Source organism: Muntiacus reevesi, chromosome 9 (assembly GCF_963930625.1).
Source record: "Muntiacus reevesi chromosome 9, mMunRee1.1, whole genome shotgun sequence".
NCBI classification, from domain to species: Eukaryota; Metazoa; Chordata; class Mammalia; order Artiodactyla; family Cervidae; genus Muntiacus; species Muntiacus reevesi.
The window spans coordinates 56,973,768-56,999,082 of NC_089257.1; the positions used below are offsets into that span (position 1 = coordinate 56,973,768).

The following is a 25,315-nucleotide window of genomic DNA, read 5'->3' on the forward strand; positions in this document are numbered from 1 at the left end:
AATCTGATAGTCAGTCTGAAGCCAAGTGAGGGAAGGAAAGCAGGTTCACGGTGCGTCTAGCGCTGGAGGTGGTGGAAGTGAGGCGGGGGGCTCACAGCCAGCTGAGTCCTGCCTCCAGTCCGCCCCCCACCCCCAACTCCCTGGCCACCCAGTGCCCGCCCCACCCCCTTCGCTCCCCAGGCAGGCCAGGATACGCATCACCAGTCCACTGCGGCTGCACCAGCTGGCAGGAGGAAGACCAGATGCTAAAGGAGTCCCGAGGAGCTGGAGGCCAACTTGTCCCCAGACACGGGCTGTCCTCAGTCAGGGCCTCCACCCAGGGGGAGAGAGGGAGCTTAAGACTTGCCAAGAAGAGCCAGGCCCTGGGTTTCCAGGAGGGGCAGGTGCTGGGTGCTCCCTGAATGGCAGAGCTGGGTTTGGTGGGGGGGCTTGTTTTTGTTTTTCAGGACACAGTATGAGGCCAGTCACATTTATCCAATGTGAACCACCTAAGTGTGGTTCCGACCCTGACTACAGAACACTGGAAAAGACGGCAAACCCGTCCTTCTTTGAGCTCCTTCACTGCCTCCCTGCCTCAGGAGGAAACCCAACGCACAAGATGCAGCACTATCTGGCCCTGTGATCTCTGCTCACAGCAGTGTATCTGAGTCTTGAACACACTCTCATCCTTTTCACTTCTCAGCCTTTGGGCCTGGAACATCTTCCCTTACTCGGTTGACATATGATTCTTTGGGCACCAGCAGTGGGTTTCACCTAGCCCAAGCCTTCCTTGACACCCACCACCCCTAAGACTAGGTTGGGTGCCATTCCAGTGGATTCCCCTTTCTGCTCCCGTCACTCATGGCACAGCTGTACATCTGGCTTCCCTTCTACCCTGTGAGTAGCCTGCAGCAGGGACTGGTACTTCTGCTCGCCACCTGGTGTCCTCCAGGCCCTGACACACAGTAGGTGCTCAGTAAATATCTATTAGATATGGGAATGAAATAAAAGAGGCCAGGGCCAGGTGCGCACCATGCATGCAAACCCAGGGATTTAGAACTGACCACAGGCATGGCCCCTGTTCACATCATGGTCTCCCATAAGACACTGAGGGCAAAGGCCATGCAGCCTCCTCTCTAATGCCCAGGGCCTCAGTAGAGTCTGGCAAAGAGAGAAGGCTCTGGAATGAGTGCTACACAAAGGATAGAATGAACGGGCAGCATGTCGGGTGGGTGACGGTTAGGGCCTGGGACCCTCCTGTCACCTCTGCAGAGCTTATCCTCCAATTCATGGCTGGACTGGACACCTAGAGCTATGTGGGTACTGCAAGGAAACAAGGGTGGGACTGATGACTGACTTCTAAGAGGAGTGAGCGTGGCACACCCCCGCTTTTCCTCACTTGGTCTTCTTACTAAAACCTGGCCTGTGCCAGGTGCAGCCAAACCTCCTCCTGCATGAAGCTTTGTGTGTACTCCCGCCCACATGGCTTCCTTCTTCTCTATTCTCTGCCATTTATTGGCTGAGGACCTCAGAGAGTCCTTTCACTTCTCTGAGCCTCAGTCTCTCCTGCTGTAAAATGGGACAACAGGGCTGTGAGGGTCAGTGCAGTCAGGCTCGCCGAGCAGCCAGTGCAGAGCAGGTCCTGTGGGTGAGAACTCCCGGCCACACTGTCTCGTGTATGTGAGCTCTGACCGCTCAGCAGAGTATAAACTCCGTGAGAACAGGAGCTCATCTTTTGGCCTCTTGAGTGCTTAGCACAGGGCAGGGCTCACTCAGTGCCATCTGAGTAACTCACATCTGTTCTTCTTCAAGAGGAAATACCCATTCTGGATTTTGATAGCAGGGAAACTGCACTGATTTCCTTTTCACCCCCTTGTGCTGACCTGCCCTGCACCAGCTCAGGGCTCCACACACAGGAGATCACAGTGATGCTGACATTGAGACCATCAGATAGAGCGTCAGAGGTAACCTTGTCTGCATGACAGTCTGACTGCCTGGTGTATGATGACCAGACTGAACACCCAGCAGGCAGCACCACCGACGGGCCCCATCAGGAAATGTGACTCCAGGGCTCCTTTGCAGTGCCAGGACCCCATGGTTGGTGCCAGAGGCCAGAATGAAAGATGCCCCATTACCTCAAGCCTAATCACCTGGGTCCTAATTCCAGGTGACAGAGAGCAGAAGGCAGGAAGCCCAGGAGGACATAAATGAAAACACACTCAAAGCCAATAACTGCAGCCCAGCAGCGCCGCTAACCTGTGTCTCCCCATCCCACCACCGACCAACAGCGAGAAACCCATCCCAGGAAGGGCGAACACCCAGCAAGCAGCACTTGGCTCTCCAAGCTCTCTTTCTCTGAGGGCTTTTCCTGTCCCCTCTCTGCCGTCTCCCACGGACCAGCCTGGGCTCCTCTGGTTGTCTTTCTAGGTCACCAAGTACTAGACAGGGGAGGGACCCTGAGCAGACCCCTGCATAGCTCCAGAGCCCCTGATTCCTTCCAGAGTCATCTCAGCTCTGGACAACATGCAGCCTCCTTGCCCTAGGTCCTCCTGCCCCAAACCCTTCACAGAGCCATGGCTTGTTATCTAGGGGCCCACAGGACAAAGAACATTTATTAGACAGGCTTCATTGGGCTAGCCCGGAAACCTAGGCATCTTATAATGCTGTTTACATAGGAAGCCATGTCCCTGCGGGTTGCAGTTCAGATCGCAGGAAATGAGCATACATTTCCTAGATGCAAAGGAGCTCCCACATGCCCCTGTCTATATGGTCTGAGGCTGCCTCTACCTTGCTGCCAGGAATCTTGGGGACTCGGTGCCCCCAATTTCCTTACTGCTTCCCTTCTCTCTCTCCCATTGTAGCAACGGTGAGCCTGCCCCACCCCACCCTGCCACATTCTTGTTGGGAGGGAGAAGTCCTTCCCTACCTCAACAGCTGTTCCTCCCGATGGGGTGTCTGGAAGCCAAGTGTCTGTAGTTCACGGAGCTGAACACAGTGTGGGGTTACTGTTACCACGACCAGGCCCAGGGGTAGGCAGAGCCGACAGACAGGCTGAAGAAGGCCAGGGGTTGTGCACACTGGTTTCCCTGTGCTCCCCAGAGGCTCCTTCTCTATTTCTCCTGTTCTATCAAGTGCTCACAAGAGTCTCCGGGACTGCAAGGAGATCCAACCAGTCAATCCTAAAGGAAATCAGTCCTGAATATTCACTGGAAGGACTGATGCTGAAGCTGAAACTCTAATATTTTGGCCACCTGATTAGAAGAACTGACTTATTAGAAAAGACCCTGATGCTGAGAAAGATTGAAGGCAGGAGGAGAAGGGGATGCCAGAGGATGAGATGGTTGGATGGCATCACTGACTAGATGGACATGAGTTTTTAGTAAGCTCCGGGAGTTGGTGATGGACAGGGAAGCCTGGCGTGCTGCAGTCCATGGGGTCACAGAGTTGAACATGACTGAGCGAATAAACTGAACTGATCAAGTACTCAGTCCAGGAGGAGGCCACAGGGTCCTAGCAGAGAAACCTGGAGTGTCTCGGTGAGGAGTCCAGGAAGCCTGCCATGCTCATCACTCCATTCTGTGAAAATCAGTTCTTAGCAGGAATTTCTGCAGAAAGATGCCATGGCTAGTGCCATGATGGTGGATGGCCTGGTCGCTGCTGCATGGACCAGGATACCATCTGTCCTGTGCTGTCTGGCCGGACACAAGGAAGTGCTCAGTGCAAGACCTGCCCTGTGAGAACCTTCAGGTTGAATGCAGGCCACTTTGCCCCGCCAGACCCTCTGTCTGACAGGCAGTGGACTGCCAGGAACACACAGATGACCCGAATCCCTTCTCATTCCCCCTGCGCCTGTCTGGGAAACACAGTCAGTGCACCCTCCACTGCTGCCCACTGCTGGCAAGCCCACACCTATGTCTCTTCCTGGCACACCAAAGGCACCAGCTTCAGCTGGCGGAGGGGGTGGTAGTGTCTATCTCTCCTAATTTCCTTCTTTGTTTCCCATTCCCATCAAAGCCCATTCTAGGTTGCTTCTCTTCCATTCAGAGACCACAGCCTGAAAACGGTGTTCCATTGTGTCCTAAGTTTTCTTCACCTCATTTAGGTTCTCAACTCTGAGAGTCTCAGAGATTCTAGAGAATCTAGTCTGAGCTATGCTATTAACCTCAGAAGTGACCTCAGGGAGATACTCACTCTGGGCCTCAATTTCCCATCTGTTAAATGGTTCTTCTAACTTGCAAAAGCATTTCCCATTTACTTCTCCCTGCCACATTCTGTGTAATTTCCACAGATACATCTTTTTATTCACAAATCCCCTCTTCAAGTTATGTAAATTCCTTTAACCGGTACACTGGGTTCTTGCCCTTTTATTTTTTCTCTCTGGGGGCTTCCCCTCAGCCCTTCCTACCAAAATGGGTCTTAAACTGGGCAGATCAGGGACTCAATATGGGGTCTTCTAGCTGCTAAATATCTACATCCTGATTATGTATTTGGGCAGTAACTGCAAAGGGATGAGTCCATGGGGTCACTAGACCAACTATGGAGGTAAACTTAGGCCAGGACTCCATCCACGGCGTGACCTCTATTTGCTCACTTGGACCAGGGAGCCATCTGAATTCAAGAACTGAATTTCTAATTTTGAGAAGTTCTTTTGGCTTTCTTTTTGCTGTTTTGCCTGTGCCCTCCTTTAGCTCCTTAGTTATTTTAACACATATATTTTATTATCTCTTTCAAACTATTCTATCATCTCTAGGTACTGAAGAACTAATTCTAATTTTTGCATTTGCTGACTCTCTGATGGTGCATCTTTTCTGGTGGATTTTAACTTCTTTATTATTAGCTCATTATTTAACAGGAATGTTTGCCACTGGAGTCCTATGTTCTCTGGAAAATGGTTTTAATATGTGTATCTTCTGGGACCATAAGAGTTCTATATGTTTTGGGTTTTTTTCTCTATTTTTCTGGATTTGGGCTTCCCAAACCACTTGGCTAATGTAAATTCAGTCCCTATACCTGTAAGTACCTCAAGGTTGAGCTTTTGTTCTTTAAAGAGAAAACTTCTCACTCCTATGGCCTCAGGGAGACAAAAGTTTCCTTAAAGCTCCCTTAGAGCAGTGGCAGCTCAGTCTGACTTATTGAAAAGAAGTCCTCACCTTTGGGAGAATTCAAAACTGCTGTTATTTATTCATTTATTGATGCCTCTCAGTAACATATCAGCTTAGCAAGACATCAAAGACCACATCTGTCTTTCTCATCACTGTATCTTGAGGGCCAGCCCAGTGCCCTCCACCTGACAGGCTCTCAATACAGCTGCTGGATCAATGGCTGAGATCACTGCTTTCTGGCAGCTCTGTTATAAGAGACAGTTTAATCATCCCTGGATGGGATGGTCCCCAAGTCTCCTGCTTCTGCACCTCTACTTCCTCCTCCAGCCCTGGCACCCTATCCTGGCATGTAGGCAGCAGCCCACAGTGCTGGCTGGTTGGCGGAGGCAGGGTGGTACTCACTGGAGATGGAGGTGCAGATGGCGAAGGCCCTGAGGCTGGTCATCTCCTTCTTGCGGGTCATCTCTACCCGCGTGCGGAAGATGTTCTCCCAGGCATACAGCTTGAGCAGCTTGATGCCACGGAGCATCTCGTTGGTCTGCTTTAGCCTCTCATTGGAGTACTCCTGCCAGAAGTCCCCAAGTCAGAGGAGGGTTTCCTTTGCCCCCATCCCACCCAAGAGGAGCGAGCTGAGCAATGCCCTCGCCGTTTTACAGATGATGCCCAGCTTTTGTCCCCACAGGAAAGTCCCTGCATTAACGCTATTTCACAAAGAAACTGAAACCCGGACCGCTGACGTGACTTGCTTAAGGTCAGTCACGGTGTGGATGTGTGAGGGGCTGTTGGTGGCACCGGGGTGAAGAGTGAGCAGACCCACTAACACGAGGGGAGACGAGCCGGGGAGGGCTGGGGAGGGGGGCACATGCGCGCTGTGGATACTCACCAGTGTGCTCCGCTGGGCCTGCGAGAGCTTGGTGGCCACGAAGTACTGGACAGGGGCCAGTACAATGATGACGGCCGCTCCAATTAAGGCACTGATCCCGAGGATGTAGTAAAGGAGAATCACACCCACGATGATCTGAGGGAGGGTCACGGAGATGAGTTCCCTTTGACCTGGGGGCTGCCCTGCCAGGTCGTGTTGACGTTGTTCAGTCGCTCAGTCGTGTCCGACTCTCTGCGACCCCATGGACTGTAGCCCGCCAAGCTCCCTTGTCCATGGGATTTTCCAGGCAAGAATACTGGAGCGGGTTGCCATTTCCTTCTGTAGAGAATCTTCCCAACCCAGGGATGGAACCTGCATCTCCTACACTAACAGGCAGATTCTTTATCACTGAGTCACCAGGGAAGCCCCTGCCAGGGGGTATCGGCGAAGTCTGCACCCCACCCCTCAACCCCACTACCCTAAAGTGGGACATGCCTTGGTGTCCAGCCTTCCAAAGTTTCCTGGGAGAAAGAAGAGGAGGTGTGACAGTGTGATTCCAGAAGGAGGGATTAATACGATGCGTTCTCACACAAGCAGAGAGTTTCTGGACTGGCAACTAACTACATTTATCTGCAAGCCTGACTGAGGCATTCACTCTCTCCAGGTCTACTTTCCAGATGGAAGTCAGTCTCAGAGCCGAGGCTGCACAAAGAGTGATGGCACCTTTTATTCAATTTGCTGCTTATCAAGGTTGATATCTCACTCTCTTGGAAAAAAGTGATACCTGAAAAAAGGGGTAAAAGAACTGCATCCAGGCCTGACAAAACCAGTCCAGGGTCTGAGAGTTTACTTTTTATTCTAATGTTCCTGGTGTCTTTAATTTTTAATGAATCTGGTAAGTATTCTCTAAAAAGAGAATTCATTCTGCTTCTAGCTTTATGTAAGTGACAGTCGGCTTCTGAATATTGATGAGAAGTGTAAATTACTCTTGCCAGCCCTCAAAGCTTCAAGATGACAATTTCGCAGGTTGCCTTCAAAGGCAGACACTTCTAAATTCAGGGCTTATTCTAGAAGAACAGATGTGCTGTCTTCCTTAATTGAAAAAAAAATGGTTAGGTTGGCCCTGCACTGCCTGAGCCCTCATCAGATTGGCACGAAGCTCCTGCAGCATCTCAAGGACAGAGGAGTGGGTGGCTGACTCTGTAACATGTATTAATTACAGAACGCCTCCTGCATTAGCGGGTTCTTAGGGGCTGGTAAACGACCCCTTCACCACCTGCCTCCCAGTGTTTAACTGGTGTTAAATGCTGGCACGGGTGGGCAGAGGAGCACATTACGGAACATTCCTACTCTTGCCAGAACCCACTCCCATCATCATTCTGGAAAGTTATCCTTGGCATCCACCCTTTTCATTAGCTGTCCTCATTTGGAGGCAATCAGGGTGTCGTTCAGCAGCTTGGGTAACGATGGATACCACAAGAGCTCTCAGAGCACTCCCAGAGCACTCCCAGGGCCCCAACTGGGTGTAGGTATCTGTATCCACCACCACCTCCATGGCAGGCAGCTGCTGGGGCAGGAGCTGGGGATGTGACCACTGCCGCCACCCCGTGTCACGCTCCCCAGACCCTCTGTCTGCTCTGCTCTTCTGCAGGTGTCTGAATGGACCATGTGGAAGAACACACCAGAAATCAGGGATTCAGAGTGCGCAAAGCAAGTGTGGGGAATAAAAAGACTGTTTTATCTCCTAGTCACAGGCCAGGAGAGCAATCTCGTGTAGTAGTGGGGCAATCACAGTCCAAGAGTCGGGAGCCCTGAGTTTGAATGCAGTCCCAGCATTTACAGGCTGTGGAGTCCTGAGTCTCAGCTTTTTCATTTTTAAGGTGGTGACTTTAATTGCCCACTTAGCAGAACTGTTGTGAAGATTGCATGCAAGCATGCTCAGTCGCTTCAGTCACATCCGACTCTTTGCAACCTTATGGATTGAAGCCCTCCAGGCTGCTCTGTCCATGGGATCCTCCAGACAAGAATTCTGGAGTGGGTTACCATGCCCTTCTCCAGGGTTGTGAAGATTAAATGAACATATATGATAAACACGTATGTAGTGCCTGGCACATAGTTGGAGACAAGGTGGCTGATCCTCCTTATTAAAATAAACAAACAAGCCTCATGGGAACTCCGTCACTAGGGAACCACAGAAAGGATATACCTGGGTATGGTGTTGCTTCCAGCTTGTTGGGTCGCCCAAGGTCAGGCCCTTGCCTTCTCTGGGCTTCCAATGCTCATGGGATGAGGTGGTGCAGAGGCCCCCACTATGGACAAGTTCCTTAACATAGTTGTCCATAAGCTTCAGGGGGCCCACAAAGCCCCTGAAATTGTAGGCAAAACGTGTGAATGCACCTTTGTTTTTCTCAGGAGAAGTTTCATTATGTTTTCAAAAGTAATGACCTGTATGGGAAAAGAATCTAAAAAAGAGTGGATATATGTGTGTGTATATATATATATATATATACACCTGAAACTAACACAACACTGTACATCAACTATCCTTCATAAAAATTATATAAAAGAAGTATATGTAGATCAGTGACGGTATAGAGCTGGGGGCAAGGATGAGGAGTGACTCATCCAGTGGGTATGGGTTTCTTTTTTGGGGTAATGAAAGTGTTCCAAAATTATGATGATGTTGCATAATTCTGTGAACATGCTAAAACCCACTGAACTGTGCACTTTAAATTGGTGAATTATATCTCAATGAAAGTGTTATTTAAAAGGCCTTTGTGATCAAAATAAGATTCCAATCAGGGAGAGCCTTTGGGGACGAAGGAATGGGGCTCCCGAGCTCTTTTCAACACCGTCAAAGGCCTCGTGTGCCCTGTGGATAACCAGGCTGCATATGGAATCCTGAGCCGGTTGAAGGGATTATATCAGTTCTGGTGGTAATACCGGGTCTTGAGGGCTGGTCAAAGCTCTAAGTGCAAAGGTACGGTCTTTGAGGAATTAAAAACAAAAAATCAAGGTCTTCCTTGGTGGCCTGGTGGCTAAGATAAATGCAGGGGGCCTGGGTTTTATCTCTGGTTTGGGAACTATAGCCCACAGGTTGTAACTAAGGGTTTGCATGCCACAATGAATATTGAAGATCCCGTGTGCCACAACTAAAACCCAGTGCAGCCAAATGAATAAATAAATATTAGAAAATAAATGTTAAAAACCTAGAAAATCAAATGATACTTCATGATAAATAAGTATAGATAAGTAATCAGTGGGGGCTTCCTTGGTGGCTCAGTGGTAAAGAATCTGCCTGCAATGCAGGAGACTTGGGTTCAATTCCTGGGTTGGGAAGATCCCCTGGAGGAGGACATGGAAACCCACTCCAGTATTCTTGCCTGGAGAATTCCCATGGATAGTGAAGACTGCCGGGCTACAGTCCATAGGGTCACACAGAATCGGACACGACTAACGCGACTAAGCAGCAGAAGCAAGGAATCAGTGGAGGTAAAAGCTCCTACCTAACTTTCCTCCCACTATGTTGTGAGGGTTAATTACACATGTGAGAGAGGCTGGACAGGCCAGACACAGGGCAGGGGTTATTAGCTGTTAGTTAGTATTGTTAGCAATGGTCCATATGCAATAAAAAGTATTATTAATAGTAACCAGGTTTGTAGCAGGTTTGGTGGACAAAATCTCCTGAAATGACTTGTTCAAGGGAAACAAGTAAAATGATAAAAGATAAAATGGTAAATCTTAGCAGAGCGGAGGGGGCACAGGGGTCTGGGAGTGAGTAAGTGGGGGATAGCATATATGGCTGTTACCATAAAAAGGACCATCAGATTTTCTGCCCTACATCCAATCTTGTCTAGAAGGAAGTGGCAACCCACTCCAGTATTCTTGCCTGGAGACTTCCATGGACAGAGGAGCCTGGTGGGATAGAGTCCATGGGGTCACAAAGAGTCGGACATGACCGAGTGACTAACACACGTCTTCCAATCTTGTCTAGCTGCCTCCCTATACAAGCCTCTTCTATTTTCCTTAGTGTCTCTTAAATACAAACTTTGAGTTTCCCAGGTGGCTCAGTGATAAAGAATCCGCCTGCTAAGCAGGAGACGTGGGTTCAATCCCGGGATCAGGAAGATTCCCCGGAGAAGGAAACAGCAACCCATGCCAGTATTCTTGCCTGGGAAATTCCACAGACTGAGGAGCCTGGCGAGCTACAGTCCATGGGGCTGAAAAAGAGTTGGATACGAGTGAGCAACTAAACAACACTCTATGTCAGGCTCCCTGCTTGGTGCTTTGCTTATGTTATCTAACTGAATCAGCAGAGCAACTCGAGAGAGTAGGAATCTTCCCCCTTTTCACAGATGAGGAAACTAAGGTTCAGGAGAGGTTAAGTATCTTGAACCCAGGGAGCCTACAGACTTTCTGGGAATGGATCTGGGATTTTGGCTTTTGACCTGAGCACCAGATTGAAGATTCACCCTCAGGCACAGGACAGGGGTCACAGACTCTGTGGAGGAAGAGCTCAGGATGGGAGAAGGAGCAGACGAGGCCAGGAGTCAGTAAACCATGCCGAGGATTCTCATTCTATTGTCGGAGGAGAACGCGCCTCCTCCAGAGCCAATCTCAAAAGTTGTCTGGCTTTAGAAAATGCCATGTTTTAGAGTCCCAAAATCAAAACAGGCTTATTGGAGAATTTAGAAACGGATAAATTAAAATTTTATAGGGCTTCCCTGGTGTCTCAGTGATAAAGAACACACCTTACAATGGAGGACACATGGGCTCCATCTCTATTTGGGAAGATCCCACGTGCTGTGGAGCAACTAAGCCTGTGCACCAAAACTATTGAGCCTGTGCTCTAGAGCCCTGGGAGCTGCAACCACCGAACCCTCAGGCCACAACTACTATAGCCCACAAGAGAAGCCAGCAGATGAGAAGCCGGTGCACTGCAATGAACAGTATCCCACTCACCGCAACTAGAGAAAAGCCCCAACGAAGACTCAGCACAGCCAAAAATAAATAAAGTTTTAAAAAGAATTCATTTCTTTAAAAAAAATCACTTGTAAGCCCCCATGAGGCCCTTTAGTTCTTTTTTCCCTGTGTGGATCTGTGCAAATGCATACATATGTGTATTCCAATTTAGCAAGAAGCACACTGTGAATACTAAAACACATCATGTTTTTAGATACATGTTGTGAATACTAAAAGCACACCTAAAAACACATCATGAACGCTTTTCAATGTAACAGCTTTTATGCGAAAGTATTCTACACATGATTATTCTTCAGTTTTGTTTTTTTTTTAAGGTTGGCTGCATTTTTAAAGTCTTAGTAACCATTGCCTTCTTTGATCATCAAGAGAGATGCCTAGACCCCTTGGAGAGTGAGGCAGTGTAGACACCCAGGATTTACCCCATGGAGATCCCAAGGAGGTGAAAGGTATAGGTAAACATGGAATGGAAGATGGCAGGCTCTTAGCCACTGTGCCTGCACCAGCAGATTCAGATTTGTCTCCCAACTCCAGACAAAGCACACATCGCTTACCTGTACTGGCATGGCCCAGAGGTTTGGGCACAAGAAGAAAAACCACATGAGCTGGTTGGTGTCGATGGCTACCAGGTTACAGATCTGCCCGGCTGTCATTTCCCCCATGGATAGGTTGGAGGTGGACAGGTGCATAATTTTATTGTAAATCTTGGTCTGGAAATGAGAGTAGAGTGTTTCACGGTTGTCATCATCAACCCCCTAACCACCACTCCAGATGCCGTGTGTCTCTAACGAACTGGGGGCTCTTCAGGAATCCCCCCCATGGAGCTCCAGAGCAGCCCTGTAAAGGGCGCTGGGTGACTGTTCCAGTTTTATAAATGGAGCAGCTAAGGCTCAGAGAGGTAAAGGGCTTTGACCACAGTCCAAGCAAGTCAGAGAGGCAGCATTCCCATGAGGAATCTACACCAGCATGACAAGCTACTTCCCCAGCAAGCAGGACCTTTCCCTTGGAGACAGGACTTAATTGGCTTTTAAATCTTAAAAGCAGATTGCCATGCCCAGTTGAATTCTTGATTTACTGAAGGTCAGTGGAGAACATACTTGAGAGCCATAAAAATGATGAAAGGTGGCAGCCGTTTGTTTTAATGTGGCTTCAACAATGGGGAAAGGGGTTTGCTCTGGGGCTAAATCCTGTCTTAATTGAGCCTTGAAATAAATTCAAGGGTTCAACCTGGGAAGGTCTTATGTGAGACAAATGAATATGTCGATCAGCCCTAGCACTATCTCGAGTCCAGCCACCCCCGAGAGCCTTGTTCTGTCTCTCCAGGGCACATGAGGAACTTTCCATGTGCTCTGAACCTAAAAGCTCTATGTGCAGAGTGATTGTGCCTCCCAGAAAGATGGCAATTTTCAGGCTACGTGTCCTGAAACAAGGAAAAATGCATTTCTGTCTTAATGACCTGGGGATGCCTGCTCTTGAAGGAAATTCTATTGTGCATTCTGCTGTAAGGTGGATTCCCAGCCCTCAATTCATCTTTTGTGTAAAGCCAGGCCTTTTCGTGGGGCAGGTCTGCTTAAAGCATGAACTTCTGTCTTTTCTGAGTTTATGTACACCATGGTTGAGGTTTAAAATAATGGCAGTGACTTTTTTTTTGATGGATCTAGGTTTATCCTAAGTTATATACAATTGATTTTTAAAGAATAATAATAAATCTAGTTTCAGTGAGGTAGGAACAAAAGTAAACTAACAAAGAAAGCATTATTAAGTAAAGATAAGCATTCACAGAATTACACAACTAAAATCTGGTATATGTCAAAGATTATTTACAATCCAGAAATTTTGCTTCAAAACCTTTTGTGCAAGAACTGTGGTTGTTCTCAAACTCACGAAGACATAAATCTTTATCTATAGATGTCTGTAAATCTTTCAAAGGAAGAATTTTTTTCTAATTTGCTCCCATAATTAATGCCAGCATTTTCTTTTGGGGGCATAATGAATTAATCTTTCTTATTCATGCAAAATATTCAGACAGTTTAATAAAAACAATTACATGCTAATACATTAAAAAGCCATATTTGGCTCTTTTAGCATAATTGGAAAATACTAGGTTAGAGTGTGATTTATGACAGAAATAGAAAGTAGATTTAATTACAAAACTGTTTGGCTACAAAACTGGCTGTTGTTTGTAGTGGTATGTTCCTGCCTATCACTGAAAGGCTCTGAACAGAAGTTAGGATTTTAGAAAGGTTTTCTGAACTTGCAATAGCTTGGTTCTCCTAGATCTGAACCCCTATGAGTCTTAAGCGTCTTAGATTTTTCTGGGATCTTTCTATCATTATCACACGATGACCTTTGTAAGGAAATGGCTCTGCTTTTCAACGAAAAAGCACTGGAGATGGAGTGTTGTCATGCACAGCTTCACAAGTTGCGTACTACACAACTCCAGGGGGCACCATTCACATGGACTATACCAAGACAACCAGAGTTTGAACCTTGACACTGTCCCCAGCCTAGGCTACACCCTTCTCTTTAGTCCCTTTTCTGCAGTGCTTCTGATCCTGGCTCCCAGAAGACCAGTCAATGTAAATGACTTTGAGGAACATATCTGAAGAATGAGGCAGCTTTGGGATTTAGTCACAACCTCTTAGTGTTCTGCTGACTTCATGGGCATTGCTGGGTACAGCAGAATCTGCTAGCTGTTGTCCCCCATTATCCATTCTCTTCTTTTCATAAGAAGAATTTGTAGCAGGGCATAAAAGCCTGTCAAGAATAAAGCCACACTTTCTAGCCTCTCTAGGTGCAGCCATGTGGCCAATTGCTCTCCAACGGGATGGGAGAGGATCTCTGCAACTTCTGCATCATGATTTGAAAAGAAGGCAGCCTTCCCTCCTACTGTCCCACCTTTATTCTTGTTGGTTTAAATGCAGACACAATAGTGGTGATATCCACAGTCACATTAAACCATGAGACAAAGTCATGTGAGAAGGCTGGCAGCACAACAGTACAGAAGGAGCCAAGATCTCTGATGACTGTATCAGCCGTGACCAAACGTGAAAGACAAACTTCCATCCTGTTTAAGCCACGATCACATTGGGTCTCTCCGTTCTAACAGTGGAACCAAAATTCTAATGAAAACAGAGGGGTTCATCACTACCTTGCCTAAAGGGTCCCTGAATCCTTCCTGACCTTGATCAGCCTTCCAACAGACTCTGAGGAGGAAGTCACAGCAGCCAGTAACAAGAACCTAGACCCAGGGACCTACCAGGCCAGATATATCCCTCTCATCATGGCCTGAGACTTAAGAGCTCAAACTGATCTTGGTCTGGTCTGAAATTGCTCAGTCGTGTCCGACTCTTTGCAATCCCATGGACTGTAGTCCACCAGACTCTTCTGTCCATGGAATTCTCCAGGCAAGAATCCTGGAGTGGATTGTCACTCCCTTCTCCAGGGGATCTTCCCAATCCAGGGATTGAACCTGGGTCTCCTGCATTGCAGGCAGATTCTTTACCATCTGAGCTACTCAGTCTATCTAATCCTGGCATGTCAAAGATGCTTTTTTGTAACCAAAGAAGACTGTCCAGTAGCAGAGCCCTGGAACAGTATTTGTAGAAGGATTATGAGGCTGCACTTGCATTCAGCAGGAAAAAGTTCTGTGATTGATTAGTGATGTCTGTCCCACTTTGAGGCTAAGCAGCTGACATCTCAGATCTAGTCTGAGGCAGAACTAGGGCTGGAACTACTACAGTTCCAAGGCCAGCCCAAGGCACTTTCCACCGTGTCAACTGCCTTGTCAATGGTTAGATTCAAAACACTGTCAAAGGGCAACAAAACAATAAATTCACAGCGGAATCATTCTTGAGTGTTCATGAGGACACATAATGTGGTCCTTATTGCAAAGTGAAAAGATAATCATTCAAGTACCTGTATTGCTCCTCTCAAGTTAATTCCAGTTTCAATGGCGACATAGTAAGATGCTTGCAGAAATGTCCTTTGCAGTAGGAGGGCAAGGAACAGAAGCACGGCTAAGACATAGGCATTAGCAAGGAACTCTTGGGATGAGACAAAGTAAACTCCGAGAAACTGTGTCTGTTGGAAAGAGAAATTCAGAGGTAGCTATCATTGCCAGCAAAATGACCGCCATTAATACCTGTTACGGGCCACAGAGGCCATTGTTATAGGTCTCTCCATACTTGCAAACCTTGTGCAACTGTTTATGGGTGGAAAAATCAGGCTAAACCCTATAGAGAGGATTGCCTATACTCTCTCCATCAACCCACTTAGGTAGACAGAACGTGGCCCAGTTCTAACCTTATGTCCATAAATATGATTCTCAGCTTTGTGGACATGAGGCCAGGGGATTTCACTCTGAATGGGGCAAGAATAAATAGAGCAAATCACAAAGCGGTCAAAACTAGAACCACTAAAACAGACCATACGACATGTATTCTCTGCTACAAAAGCGGAATCAGCTGAGGTTTTTGTCTCACACTCACCAACAGCCTGTACTGTAGAAATTTCTGGGAAGAAAGACCAGCAGAAAACAAGGCAGTACTGCTCCCAGGGAGGGATAGGACTGCATTGCCTGTAATGGACTATTTCAGACCCAAGCACCCCTGTCTTGTGGGCTCCTGGGACCTCCTTTCAAATGGAAGGCTTTCTGAACCTCCAGCAAGATCTTAGATGATAAGCAGTGGGGGAAATAAACCAAATGGTTTAATTTTGTTGCTAAAGATACCAGGGGACAACAGCATGTCTGTTTCTAAATTCAGCATCAACAGCTCCCAGGAAAACTTTGATCTTGATTAAGTCCATTGCTCCACATCAATGTTTCCATAAAGGCACAGTTCACCCTTTCTGAGACTCTGCCCTGAACTCTGCAAGTGGTTTGGAAGGTTGTGGGAGCTGCTGCTGCAGGGTAAAGAGTGGTGGGAACAAAATGATGAGAAGGAGCCTGAGGGAGTGTCCACACCAGGATCAGGCTGAAAGGGTCAGGATTCTAAGCGGAGGCCTTTTCTGGAGTCAGAAATCCCTACAACCTGGATATAGACCTTTCTGATAGTAGGAAAGATTTTGCCTCTTGGTTCAACAGGGTCTTTCAACCAGCTCTCACAGGTCCATGGAGCTTGTTCTGGTTACAACTATATCACCCTTCCTCTGTGGGACAGGGTTGCTCCCTTTTGGGGACAGCAGGAAACAGTCACAGGGAAAACTGAGGTCTCTTAGAAAGAGGGTCCTACTGAAACCTGAAGGCCCTGATTCTGTCTCACTTGTTAAAGTACAAGGGGGAAAGGCAGAGGGGGGAAGGGAGAAGTAGAGAGTAGGGGTTGCTGGAAGCAGCAAAATGGACCTTAAAATTAGGCTGCTGAGTTTGAGACCCAATCTTACAGGGAAGCAAGGGGCAGGGCCCAGTGTTTACCAGGTACAACGCTCACAATACCCAATGAGAAGCATACCATTATTAGGCCAATTTTATACATGAGGAAATGGAGTTTCATCATGGTTAAGTGGCTGGCCCAGGGTCACATGCTGATAAAGGAAAAGATGTGAACGTGAAACCATGTGATGCCAAAAACACTACCATAGATCCACTACCTGAGCCTCATCCAACCTTTTAACATTGAGTCTCCTACTGTCAGCTGCAAGCTTGTGACCTTGCAGGGACTGGAACTTGCCCACTTGGCGAGTTCTGGGTCCAAAATGAAGGCATCTGGTCTAGGGAAAAACCTGGTCATGTTTAACATGCCTTGGAATTCTTCTGTTCTACCAGCCTTTGTAGAGACTCAGCTCTGGAAAATGGAGTCTATTATTTTAAAGCCACAAAGGACATGGTGGGGATTTATCTCAAAGGAAATAATTTAACATAATGAAACAGCTGTATGTGCAAAGATGTACTTTCTCTGGGTTAGAGCAGGCAAAAATCCATGTAAATGTGTAACCACAAGGGATGGTTAAGTATATTATGATACTCATGGGAAACACTATGTACCCAAGAACATCAATCATCATGAAAGCTCTTAAGTAGCATGGAACGGCTCACATTCACTATGTCACAATGATGAGACAGTACATAGGCTGCAGAATGAGGGCTAAAAAAAATCAACCAATCTCATTGTTCAGGTTACGGGTGCGTGTGTGTTCTTTGTTAAATGCAGTCATCAATATCTGTACATTTTCCACAAAGCAAAAAATTCTCTTTTTAGAATTTGTTGGAATTTTTGGTCTAAAGGAAAAGCCTTGCTCCCTTTCCCCAAAACACACACACCCTAGGGTCAGAAATAATATTTATTTGGGTCAAGAGTTTTGTGACCTGTTAAAATGAAATTCTGCTTGCAGTGTAAGTCATTGGGTCATTTTTTTTTACCTCTCTTCAAAGAGACAGCATAAAAGAGATAGGGGCCAGAGTAGCTACCTTTTGATTAAGAAGTAGGTACTAGACTAGCCAAAGAGGCCAGGGATACTGCTCATGGACGGCAAGCCTTGGGAAGCTTCAAATGGCTGTCAGGGCACTGGCATTGCCCAGCACCTTGACAGCTGGAGAGAAAGGCCAAGGACTTACAACTTGACATTTGGTGGGTGGAAAATGTTTTGGAAGATCAGATGCCCTTGTCTCACATTTTCACAAACTCTCAGGGAAGAAATTGTGTTTGTTTCCAGGGGTTTGCATAGTAGCACTCAATAAATATATTTTAAAGTAATCAATGCATATGATCTTCCTCTCCCATCTACTTTTTATAGAAGCTATCCATTTCCCTATTTTACAGTTGAGCCAATCAAGGCATGCAGAATGTAAGGTCCCAGCACTGGAAGGCCATGGTAAAAACGTTGATAACTGTCTTTGACTGCTTATAGACCAAGGAACCCACCCATCCATCCACAGCCACTTGACATGGTGGTTTAGAGTTTGAGGTTAGCCCATATCTGAGTTCAAGTTCTGATTCATTATGTTAGTGACTGTGTTTTTGTAAGTTCCTCAACCTCTCTTAGCTTCAGTTTCTTTACATGGAAGATGAAGCTATTAAGGGTTTCTACTTCAGAGAGCTGTTATGACAATTTAGTGTAACAATGTAAGTAAAAAGTTTTCATAGGACTTCCTCAATGGTCCAGTGCTAACACTCCACATTCCCAGCGCAGGGAGCATTGCCTTGATCCTTGGTTGGGGAACTAAGATCCCACATGTTACATGGTATGGAAAAATAAAGATTTGTAGTAAGTGTAAGCACTCAGTATATGGTAATGTCTGCATTTTTCATTGAAAAATCATTTCTCTTGTGCTTTTGGGGTGTCAGGCATGGAGCTGGGCACACAGAGGACAGCCAATGCAGATCCTGTCTTAGGGGACTCAGGGTCAAGTTGAAGAAGAAGAAAATGGGTGTTTTGATGGTGCAAACATTGGATATTACAGAGCACATAAGAGGAGCATCTAATTCAATCAGAGGAAGGCTTCCTGGAGGACGTGACATCAAAAACACATCTTCGCAGTTCAGAGGGAGCTAGTGAGGCATGCCAGACCAGAGCACCCACATGGACACCGTCATAAAGAGACCAACCTGCACATTGACATCACAGTCACAGAAATGTGTATAGGTTCTCAAAGTACCCAGAGTGACAGCCACAAATACGGGTGTCCAGATGGGGACAGATACACACAGAAACAGACATACCCAGAGACACAGGGACAACAGAAAGACACACACAGAGACTCATAAGCAGGACCCAGGAGAACTCATTCAGAAACACACACTAACCTACACACGATCCCCACGGAGGTTTAGAGGCTGTGTGAAGCTTTGTTTGGCCCTGAGATCAAACCCAAACTGTTCTTTCTTCCTCTGCTCAGCTGACAGCCTAGGGCAGTGCTGGCCAGTTTCAGATGCCAGCAGTTCTTTATAAATCCAATTCCCTTGCCCTCCAGCCAGATCAGAGGCATCCATGGCAGGTGACAGATTGTGTGTGGGGGTTGGGTGAGGGAGGGGGCTGGAAAGAGACCTATCAGGGGTTTTGCAGGGCCTGGGTCCCAGTGTTCCCTGGGGAGTGACAGCGGGGACAGGAGTGTTGAGGATCCAGCAGGCCATATGACACTTCCAGTAATAAAAGAAGAAACAAGAAATGCCTGTCCTTGAGGATGCCAAGGGCAGCATGATTTCTTGCCAACTGTGAGTATCCTGGCAAGGGAAGAGACGACAGGGCAGCCACTGATAACAGAGTAAACAGTGGGTGCCCGGCTGCGCCGACTGCAGCAGGATGGATCCAATTGAGCTGGAAGAAGGGCTCTCTCACGGAAAGGGTTGTTAAACACAGCTAGAGAGCTTCCTTCTCTGTTCATGAAGACCAGGACAGCACCTGTCTCTCTGGGTGAGAGCCACTGGGAGGTGGGGTGGGGCGGGGGTGAACCAAATAACTTCAATAAATGATCCCTTTCCTCCACTAGACCTTCCCTGGTGGCTCAGACGGTAAAGTGTCTGCCTATAATGCTGGAGACTGGGGTTCAATCCCTGGGTTGGAAAGACCTCCTGGAGAAGGAAATGGCAACCCACTCCAGTATTCTTGCCTGGAAAATCCCATGGATGGAGGAACCTGGTAGGCTACAGTCCATGGCATTGCAAAGAGTTGGACATGACTGAGCAACTTCACTTCACTTTCCCCCACTACATGAGAATTAAGGCATATCCCAGGCAACCACATGACTGAGGACTCTCTGCTGCTGACATTGGAGACGATATTTACTTTCAACTCTCGTTTCTATGTCTGTAATTTGCTGATTGCATTTGGGCTGCTGGGAACAAATATTAGATTTGATAAGGCCTGCTGCCACTGAGGCAGGGCCATCTGTCTCGGCGATTTATGTGCTGACAAGTAACTAAGACAAGAGCATTCCAATGAGAGGGCAGCAAATCCCAGGGTTTGTGTACCAACAAAGAGAAAAGAGAAGGCAAAGCTAACATTCAAATGAACTAGTATTCTAAGTGTTGTTCTTGCCATTTCTTTGATACATCTGGCCCCAGAGTTCTTAGGAGACTAGTGTAAGAGTTTAGGGAAACAGGATGAAGACGATGATGTGGACAAGCTGATAAGGGCTCTGGCTGGTGTCACTTTTCCCTAATGTTAACAATTGGCTCCATACTTTTTATCAGTGTGGAGTATTTGGGAATCCCCTATGGCTTCCCTGGTGGCTCAGACATAAAGAGTCTGCCTGCAGGGCAGGAGACCTGGGTTTGATCCCTGGGTCAGGAAGATCACCTGGAGAAGGACGTGGCTGCCCACTCCAGTATACTTGCCTGGAGAATACCATGGACAGAGGAGCCTGGCGGGCTACAGTCCATGGGATTACAAAGAGTCAGACACGACTGAGTAACTAACATTTCTTTTTTTTTCACTTATGGTTAGACTGAAGCTGAAGGTGACCCTTTTACAAAAGAAACAGTCTCTTCCCCGCTTTTTGGGCCAAATAAAGTTCAGCAGCTCAAATGCCAGAGAAGGTCTCAAGAGCCACTGAAGTCTAAATAAGCAAAAAGGGCCCTAATCATTTTTTCTTTTCCTTTTTTTTTAAAAGGCTTTCTCATGTTAGTTTTTTAAAGAAATCGATGCATTGTATAAACATTTTTTAAAGTGAAAAAATTGTGAAGTACTGTAAAGTTTTCATGAAATTTATTTCCAAGTTAATAGTTCTCACATCCTTAAATGAGCAAGAAATCTACCCATCTTAGCCTAGATAACTCTTACTCATCTGTCAAAGCCCCATTCAAATACCTTCTCCTTTTTGAAGTTATCATGATCACTGGCTGAGTTAATTACTCCTTTTCCCATAGTTCCTTGTATCTACTTCCAAGCAGCAGTATTTAACACATGAGTGGCACTAGTGGTAAAGAACTTGCCTGCCAGTGCAGGAGACATAAGAGGCACAGGTTAGATCCTGGGTTGGGAAGATCCCCTGGAAGAGGGCATGGTAACCCACTCCAGTATTCTTGGCCTGGAGAATCCCATGGACAGAGGAGCCTGGCGGTCTACAGTCCATAGGGTCACAAAGAGTTGGATATGACTTAAGTGACTCAGCACACATAAAGTATTTTATTTAGATTTCTCTCTCTTCCATTTGGTTTCATATTCCTGGAGACCAGAGATGAAGGCTTGATGGTAATAATCAATTTAACATCATGATTGTAAGTGCCCAGACTACGGAGTAAAAGAGACTTGATTTCAAATCCTGACTCTGTCACTAACTAGCTGAGAGACCCTAGGGAAAGTTACTTAATCTCTTTGAGCCCCAAATTCTTCATCTATAAAATGGGGATTAAAGATACCTACCTTATAAGTTGTATGGTTTTGTCAATTATATCTCAAAAGGTTGTTACAAAAAAAAAAAAACAACTTACCCTAAAAGGCTGTTTTAGGGATTCAGTGAGATAACACATGGATAACTTCTGCACATAGCCAGGCATGTATTAAGCAGTCAATCAGTGGTTGTTATTATTAATCTTCTTCATCATAATCATTGTCGCTATACTCTCTCAGTCTTACCCAGGTCTGGCACATAGTACAGCTCAATAATTGTTTGCTGAGTAAATCAGACAGACTTAGAGTGTCTCATATTCCTGGCCAAAAGTGCTCAGCTGATTAATTATGTCTCTGGAAAAAAATTCATATGCACCTCCTGGGAATTAAATGGTATCTGCAGTTATGGAACCCACGAGATGGATAATACTACACAAGGGGAAGTCGTAAATTAGTAATCAGATCCCTAATTAGTAATTACCTGCATCTTTTTTGGACTATCTATTTGTGGTTAAAAGGTTATAATGATGTTCCTGCTGGGGAAGTAAGACTCTGAATCTTATTAGAGGTGAAAAGTTTTCCATTTTGTGGCCATCTAAACCTGGCATCATCGACTCAATGGACATGAGTTTGAGCAAACTCTGGGAGATAGTGAAGGACAGGGAAGTACTAGCGTGCTGCAGTCTGTGGGGGTCACAAACAGTCGGATGTGACTGAGCGACAGAGCAATAAGAAACCTAAGCAGCGGCACAGAAACAGATGAAAGAATTAGGTACTCCACCCTCACCCCCAGAGTGAATGCCATTGCCCCAAGGAAGGAAAACGAACCCCAGAAAGATTTTCTGTCTCTGTTGTCTGACAAATTTCAGTTTGTAGCATCTTTAAAGCCGGAAAGGCCATTGGGTATCATCTAGTCCAATGGGTTTCAAATACTTTTAAGAGACAGAACTCTTTTTTTAAAACAAATTTTAATGGGAAGTTCTAACATGTTTATAAAACTGGGGCAGCTTTTAACAAAATTTGGAGTGGAGAGAGAAAAAGCCTCACAGACAGAGGTATCCCACTCTCCTCCCCACAACAGCAGTCACCAAAGTGGCCCTGCAGAGCCTCAAGTGCTATGAGCATACAAAACTGAAGAACAGAGATCCCATAAAGTTATCGAGAGTCTGTTAAGACAGCATGAATTAAAAACTAATAAATAAAAGCTTTAGACACTTCCTGCAACTTTCTGAATGACGACATAACCGAGAGAGGTATTATGGTGATTACGGTATGCCGCTGTTTAATTGCTAAGTCAAAAGCGTAGGGCACCATAAATTCTCTAGGGGCACAAGTTTGCCTTCTAGCATTTCTGCTGACCAGATGCAGACATCTCCTAGAGACAGATACTGCTAAGGGCTCTGCATGGTGAGAAACTGCTCTGTGCATCCACTCTCACACACATCAACCTCTTGCCTGTTCTCACAAGTGAGTGAAAACCTTGCAGAGCATGCCCTGCTCTACCCCTGGGGGCCTACCTTGGGCTGGAAGACGCCATTCTCCTTCCCAAGGTGGTCCACAATTCCAAAGATGCACAGTGGCCCGGCGAAGCCCAGCAGGTCAGCCAAGATGCGGAACGTGCTGCTGAGGACCAGGCGCCTCCCGAAGGCACAGCAGAGGGCCTGCCAGATGGCCCGGGCACCTTGTGTGCTCTGCATGTCCTTCCGCTGCCCAGAAAGACAGAGTCAGAGTGGCTGAGGGCCCAGTCACAGCAGGGCCCAGCCTCCCAGGGAACCCCTGGCTCCTGCTGCCTAGAGAAACCCAGTGGCCACGTCTGCTGCAAAAAGTTGGAGTCAGGGAAGAAGTTATAGAGCCACCAAGTGCATGGTTGTATGGGTCCATATAGAGACCTAACGTGGTCCAGATAGGGAAACTGAGGCCAGGTGATGGATCAAGGTCACACAGCTGGGCAGGGACTGTGTGGTGAGCATAGTGCTGTAACCAGGGCATGGCATATGTCAGTCCAATGCCACTGTGTCTCTCTTGGTGTTTTCCTCTGAAATGCTAGGGCAGCGGCAGTGAACGAGCACTGGATTGGGAGTCAGGTGACTGGCTCTGCCACCTGCCAGAGGTAGGCTATCTCTGGGGAGGTCATGGCCTTTCTCAGGGCCTCAGTTTTCTCATCAGTGATTTGAGGAGATGCCTTCTGGCCTAACTCATAGAGTTATTGCAAGGATTAGGCCACTAATGCCCTTGCTCTCCAAATGGGTGACAATCCCCACCTGTAAAGTCACTGAGCTCCAAAAGAAAGACCTTAAGACACAGGAAATCCAGTAGGGTTACCTCCCTTTAGAGCCTCAGTTTCCCCACATGGACAATGAAAGTGTTAGCCTAGGTGACCTAAACCATGAGGACCATTCCCGCTGTGACTATCCTGTGGGTCTTTGGTCTTGGACTTCTCCCTGGTTCACTGTGTGACTTAGGGCAAGTCTCTTTCCCTCACGGGACTGTTTCCCCACTGTCCCATCAGGGGTTTGACCTGATGCTTTCTGAGCTCCCTGTCTGTGACGTTAAACCAGAGCGCAAGGAGCGGACAGTGTGATCACTCCCCCACTGACCGCCCGGGCATCGAAGGCCTCGCAGAGCCGCTGGTAGTTGGTGAGGGCCCGCATGGCGATGGGCAGCTTCCCAATGGCTCGGAGGTCGATGGGCTTCTTGTGGGCCGTCTTGATGAAGGCGTTCATCCACCAGTAGGTGCCTTTGGACAGCAGGTTCACAAAGGGCTGCAGGAAACGCACCCCCAGGTCCTGCAGGTCCTCTGGGGGCTTCACCTCCCTTGGCGTCTTGAAGAAGATGTACCTCTGTGGGCGCACGGGACACGGGGGAGGGTAAGTGCAACTTCTCGTCGCCTCTGCTTTGTCCCAGTAGAGATCTGGGGTTGTGTCATCCCTCCCTTGATTTCTAACAGGTCAGTCCATCATTTGCCTCTTCCCAGGAAAAAGACTCTCCCAACTCCTCTTGACCACCAGTGCCAGGGCCTCCTGACTCATAACTCTTCATCGAGGTCCTACTTTGAATCCCCTGGGCTGGGTTGGGTTGGGCAAGAGCAGGAATCTCCCAATGCCATCTTCTCTCTCCCACAAATCTGAAGAAACCACCATGTTCATATAGGGTTTGCAGACTGTGGACCCATGCAGACCTGGGTTCGAATTCTGCCCCCTCCACTTACTAGCAAGGTATCTTTGGACAAACCTCATCTTAAAACATCTCATCTAAAAAGGGGATTTTATTTGTATCACAGCAATGCTGCAAGAGTCAGTGGAGGCAGAGAATATGAAAGCCTCTGTACGTTGCACATCACCAACTAAAAGCAGAGGAGTCAGAGAAATGCAAATTAAAGTAGCACTTCACGTTCATCAGACTGGCCCAAATTAGAGAAGGCTATAGCCCACATTGCTGGCTGGAGGAAGGGAAAGGGCTTTCTAATTCATTGCTGGTAGATTACAGCATTTCTGAAAGGCAATCTGCAACATCAATTAACATTTCAAACACACAGGCCCTTTGAGCCAGCAACTCTGCTCCTTGGATTCTCTCCCATAGAAATAGAAGCAGCTTTACATAGATACAAATATGTTTAACACACCATTACTTGTGATGGCAAAAAATTGGCAACAACAACAAAAAATTGGCAACAAAGTGAATGCCCATCAATAGGGTAATGGCTCAGTTACACAATGGAATATTATGCAGCCATTAAGAAAACTAAATTAACCATACTACACTTGGAGGAAGTCCTAAGAGATATCTGATAGATGAGAAAAACAAGATGCAAAAAACTGTATGTAATATGATCCCATTTTTACAAAACAAACACTGAAAGAAACAATACCTATTTATGTTATGGAGATATCCTTAATAGATGCAAGTATGTAAGCACAATATATTAATAACAAGAATGAAAGGATACATACTAGAATGTTAATCTGGGTTACCTGGGGAGGGACTGGTTGAGGAAGCGGAAGGTATGAATCTCAGAGAGGAAAAGGGAGCAAGCAGAAATGATTAAAAAAAACCCAAACTCAAAAGATATGTATGTAGCCACACTTACCACATTTACTAACTCATGTGTAATTATATGAATACATTA

General features: G+C 46.8%; 1 protein-coding gene across 4 annotated transcripts in view; it reads right to left on the reverse strand.

The window, feature by feature from the left end:
- Nucleotides 1-25,315, reverse strand: part of ABCC8 (ATP binding cassette subfamily C member 8) — a 77,927-nt gene that overhangs the window by 41,299 nt on the left and 11,313 nt on the right. For 2 of the 4 annotated variants that reach the window (XM_065944175.1, XM_065944174.1), the window contains exons 5-10: nucleotides 23,790-24,029; nucleotides 22,707-22,895; nucleotides 14,842-15,006; nucleotides 11,478-11,633; nucleotides 5,965-6,099; nucleotides 5,484-5,646 (exon numbers count right to left, since the gene is read on the reverse strand). In XM_065944175.1, the coding sequence (XP_065800247.1) occupies nucleotides 5,484-5,646; nucleotides 5,965-6,099; nucleotides 11,478-11,633; nucleotides 14,842-15,006; nucleotides 22,707-22,895; nucleotides 23,790-24,029 (1,048 nt within the window). Of the gene's footprint in view, nucleotides 1-5,483; nucleotides 5,647-5,964; nucleotides 6,100-11,477; nucleotides 11,634-14,841; nucleotides 15,007-22,706; nucleotides 22,896-23,786; nucleotides 24,030-25,315 lie in introns of all 4 variants that reach the window. The other 2 variants (XM_065944173.1, XM_065944172.1) reach the window with 1 other exon arrangement.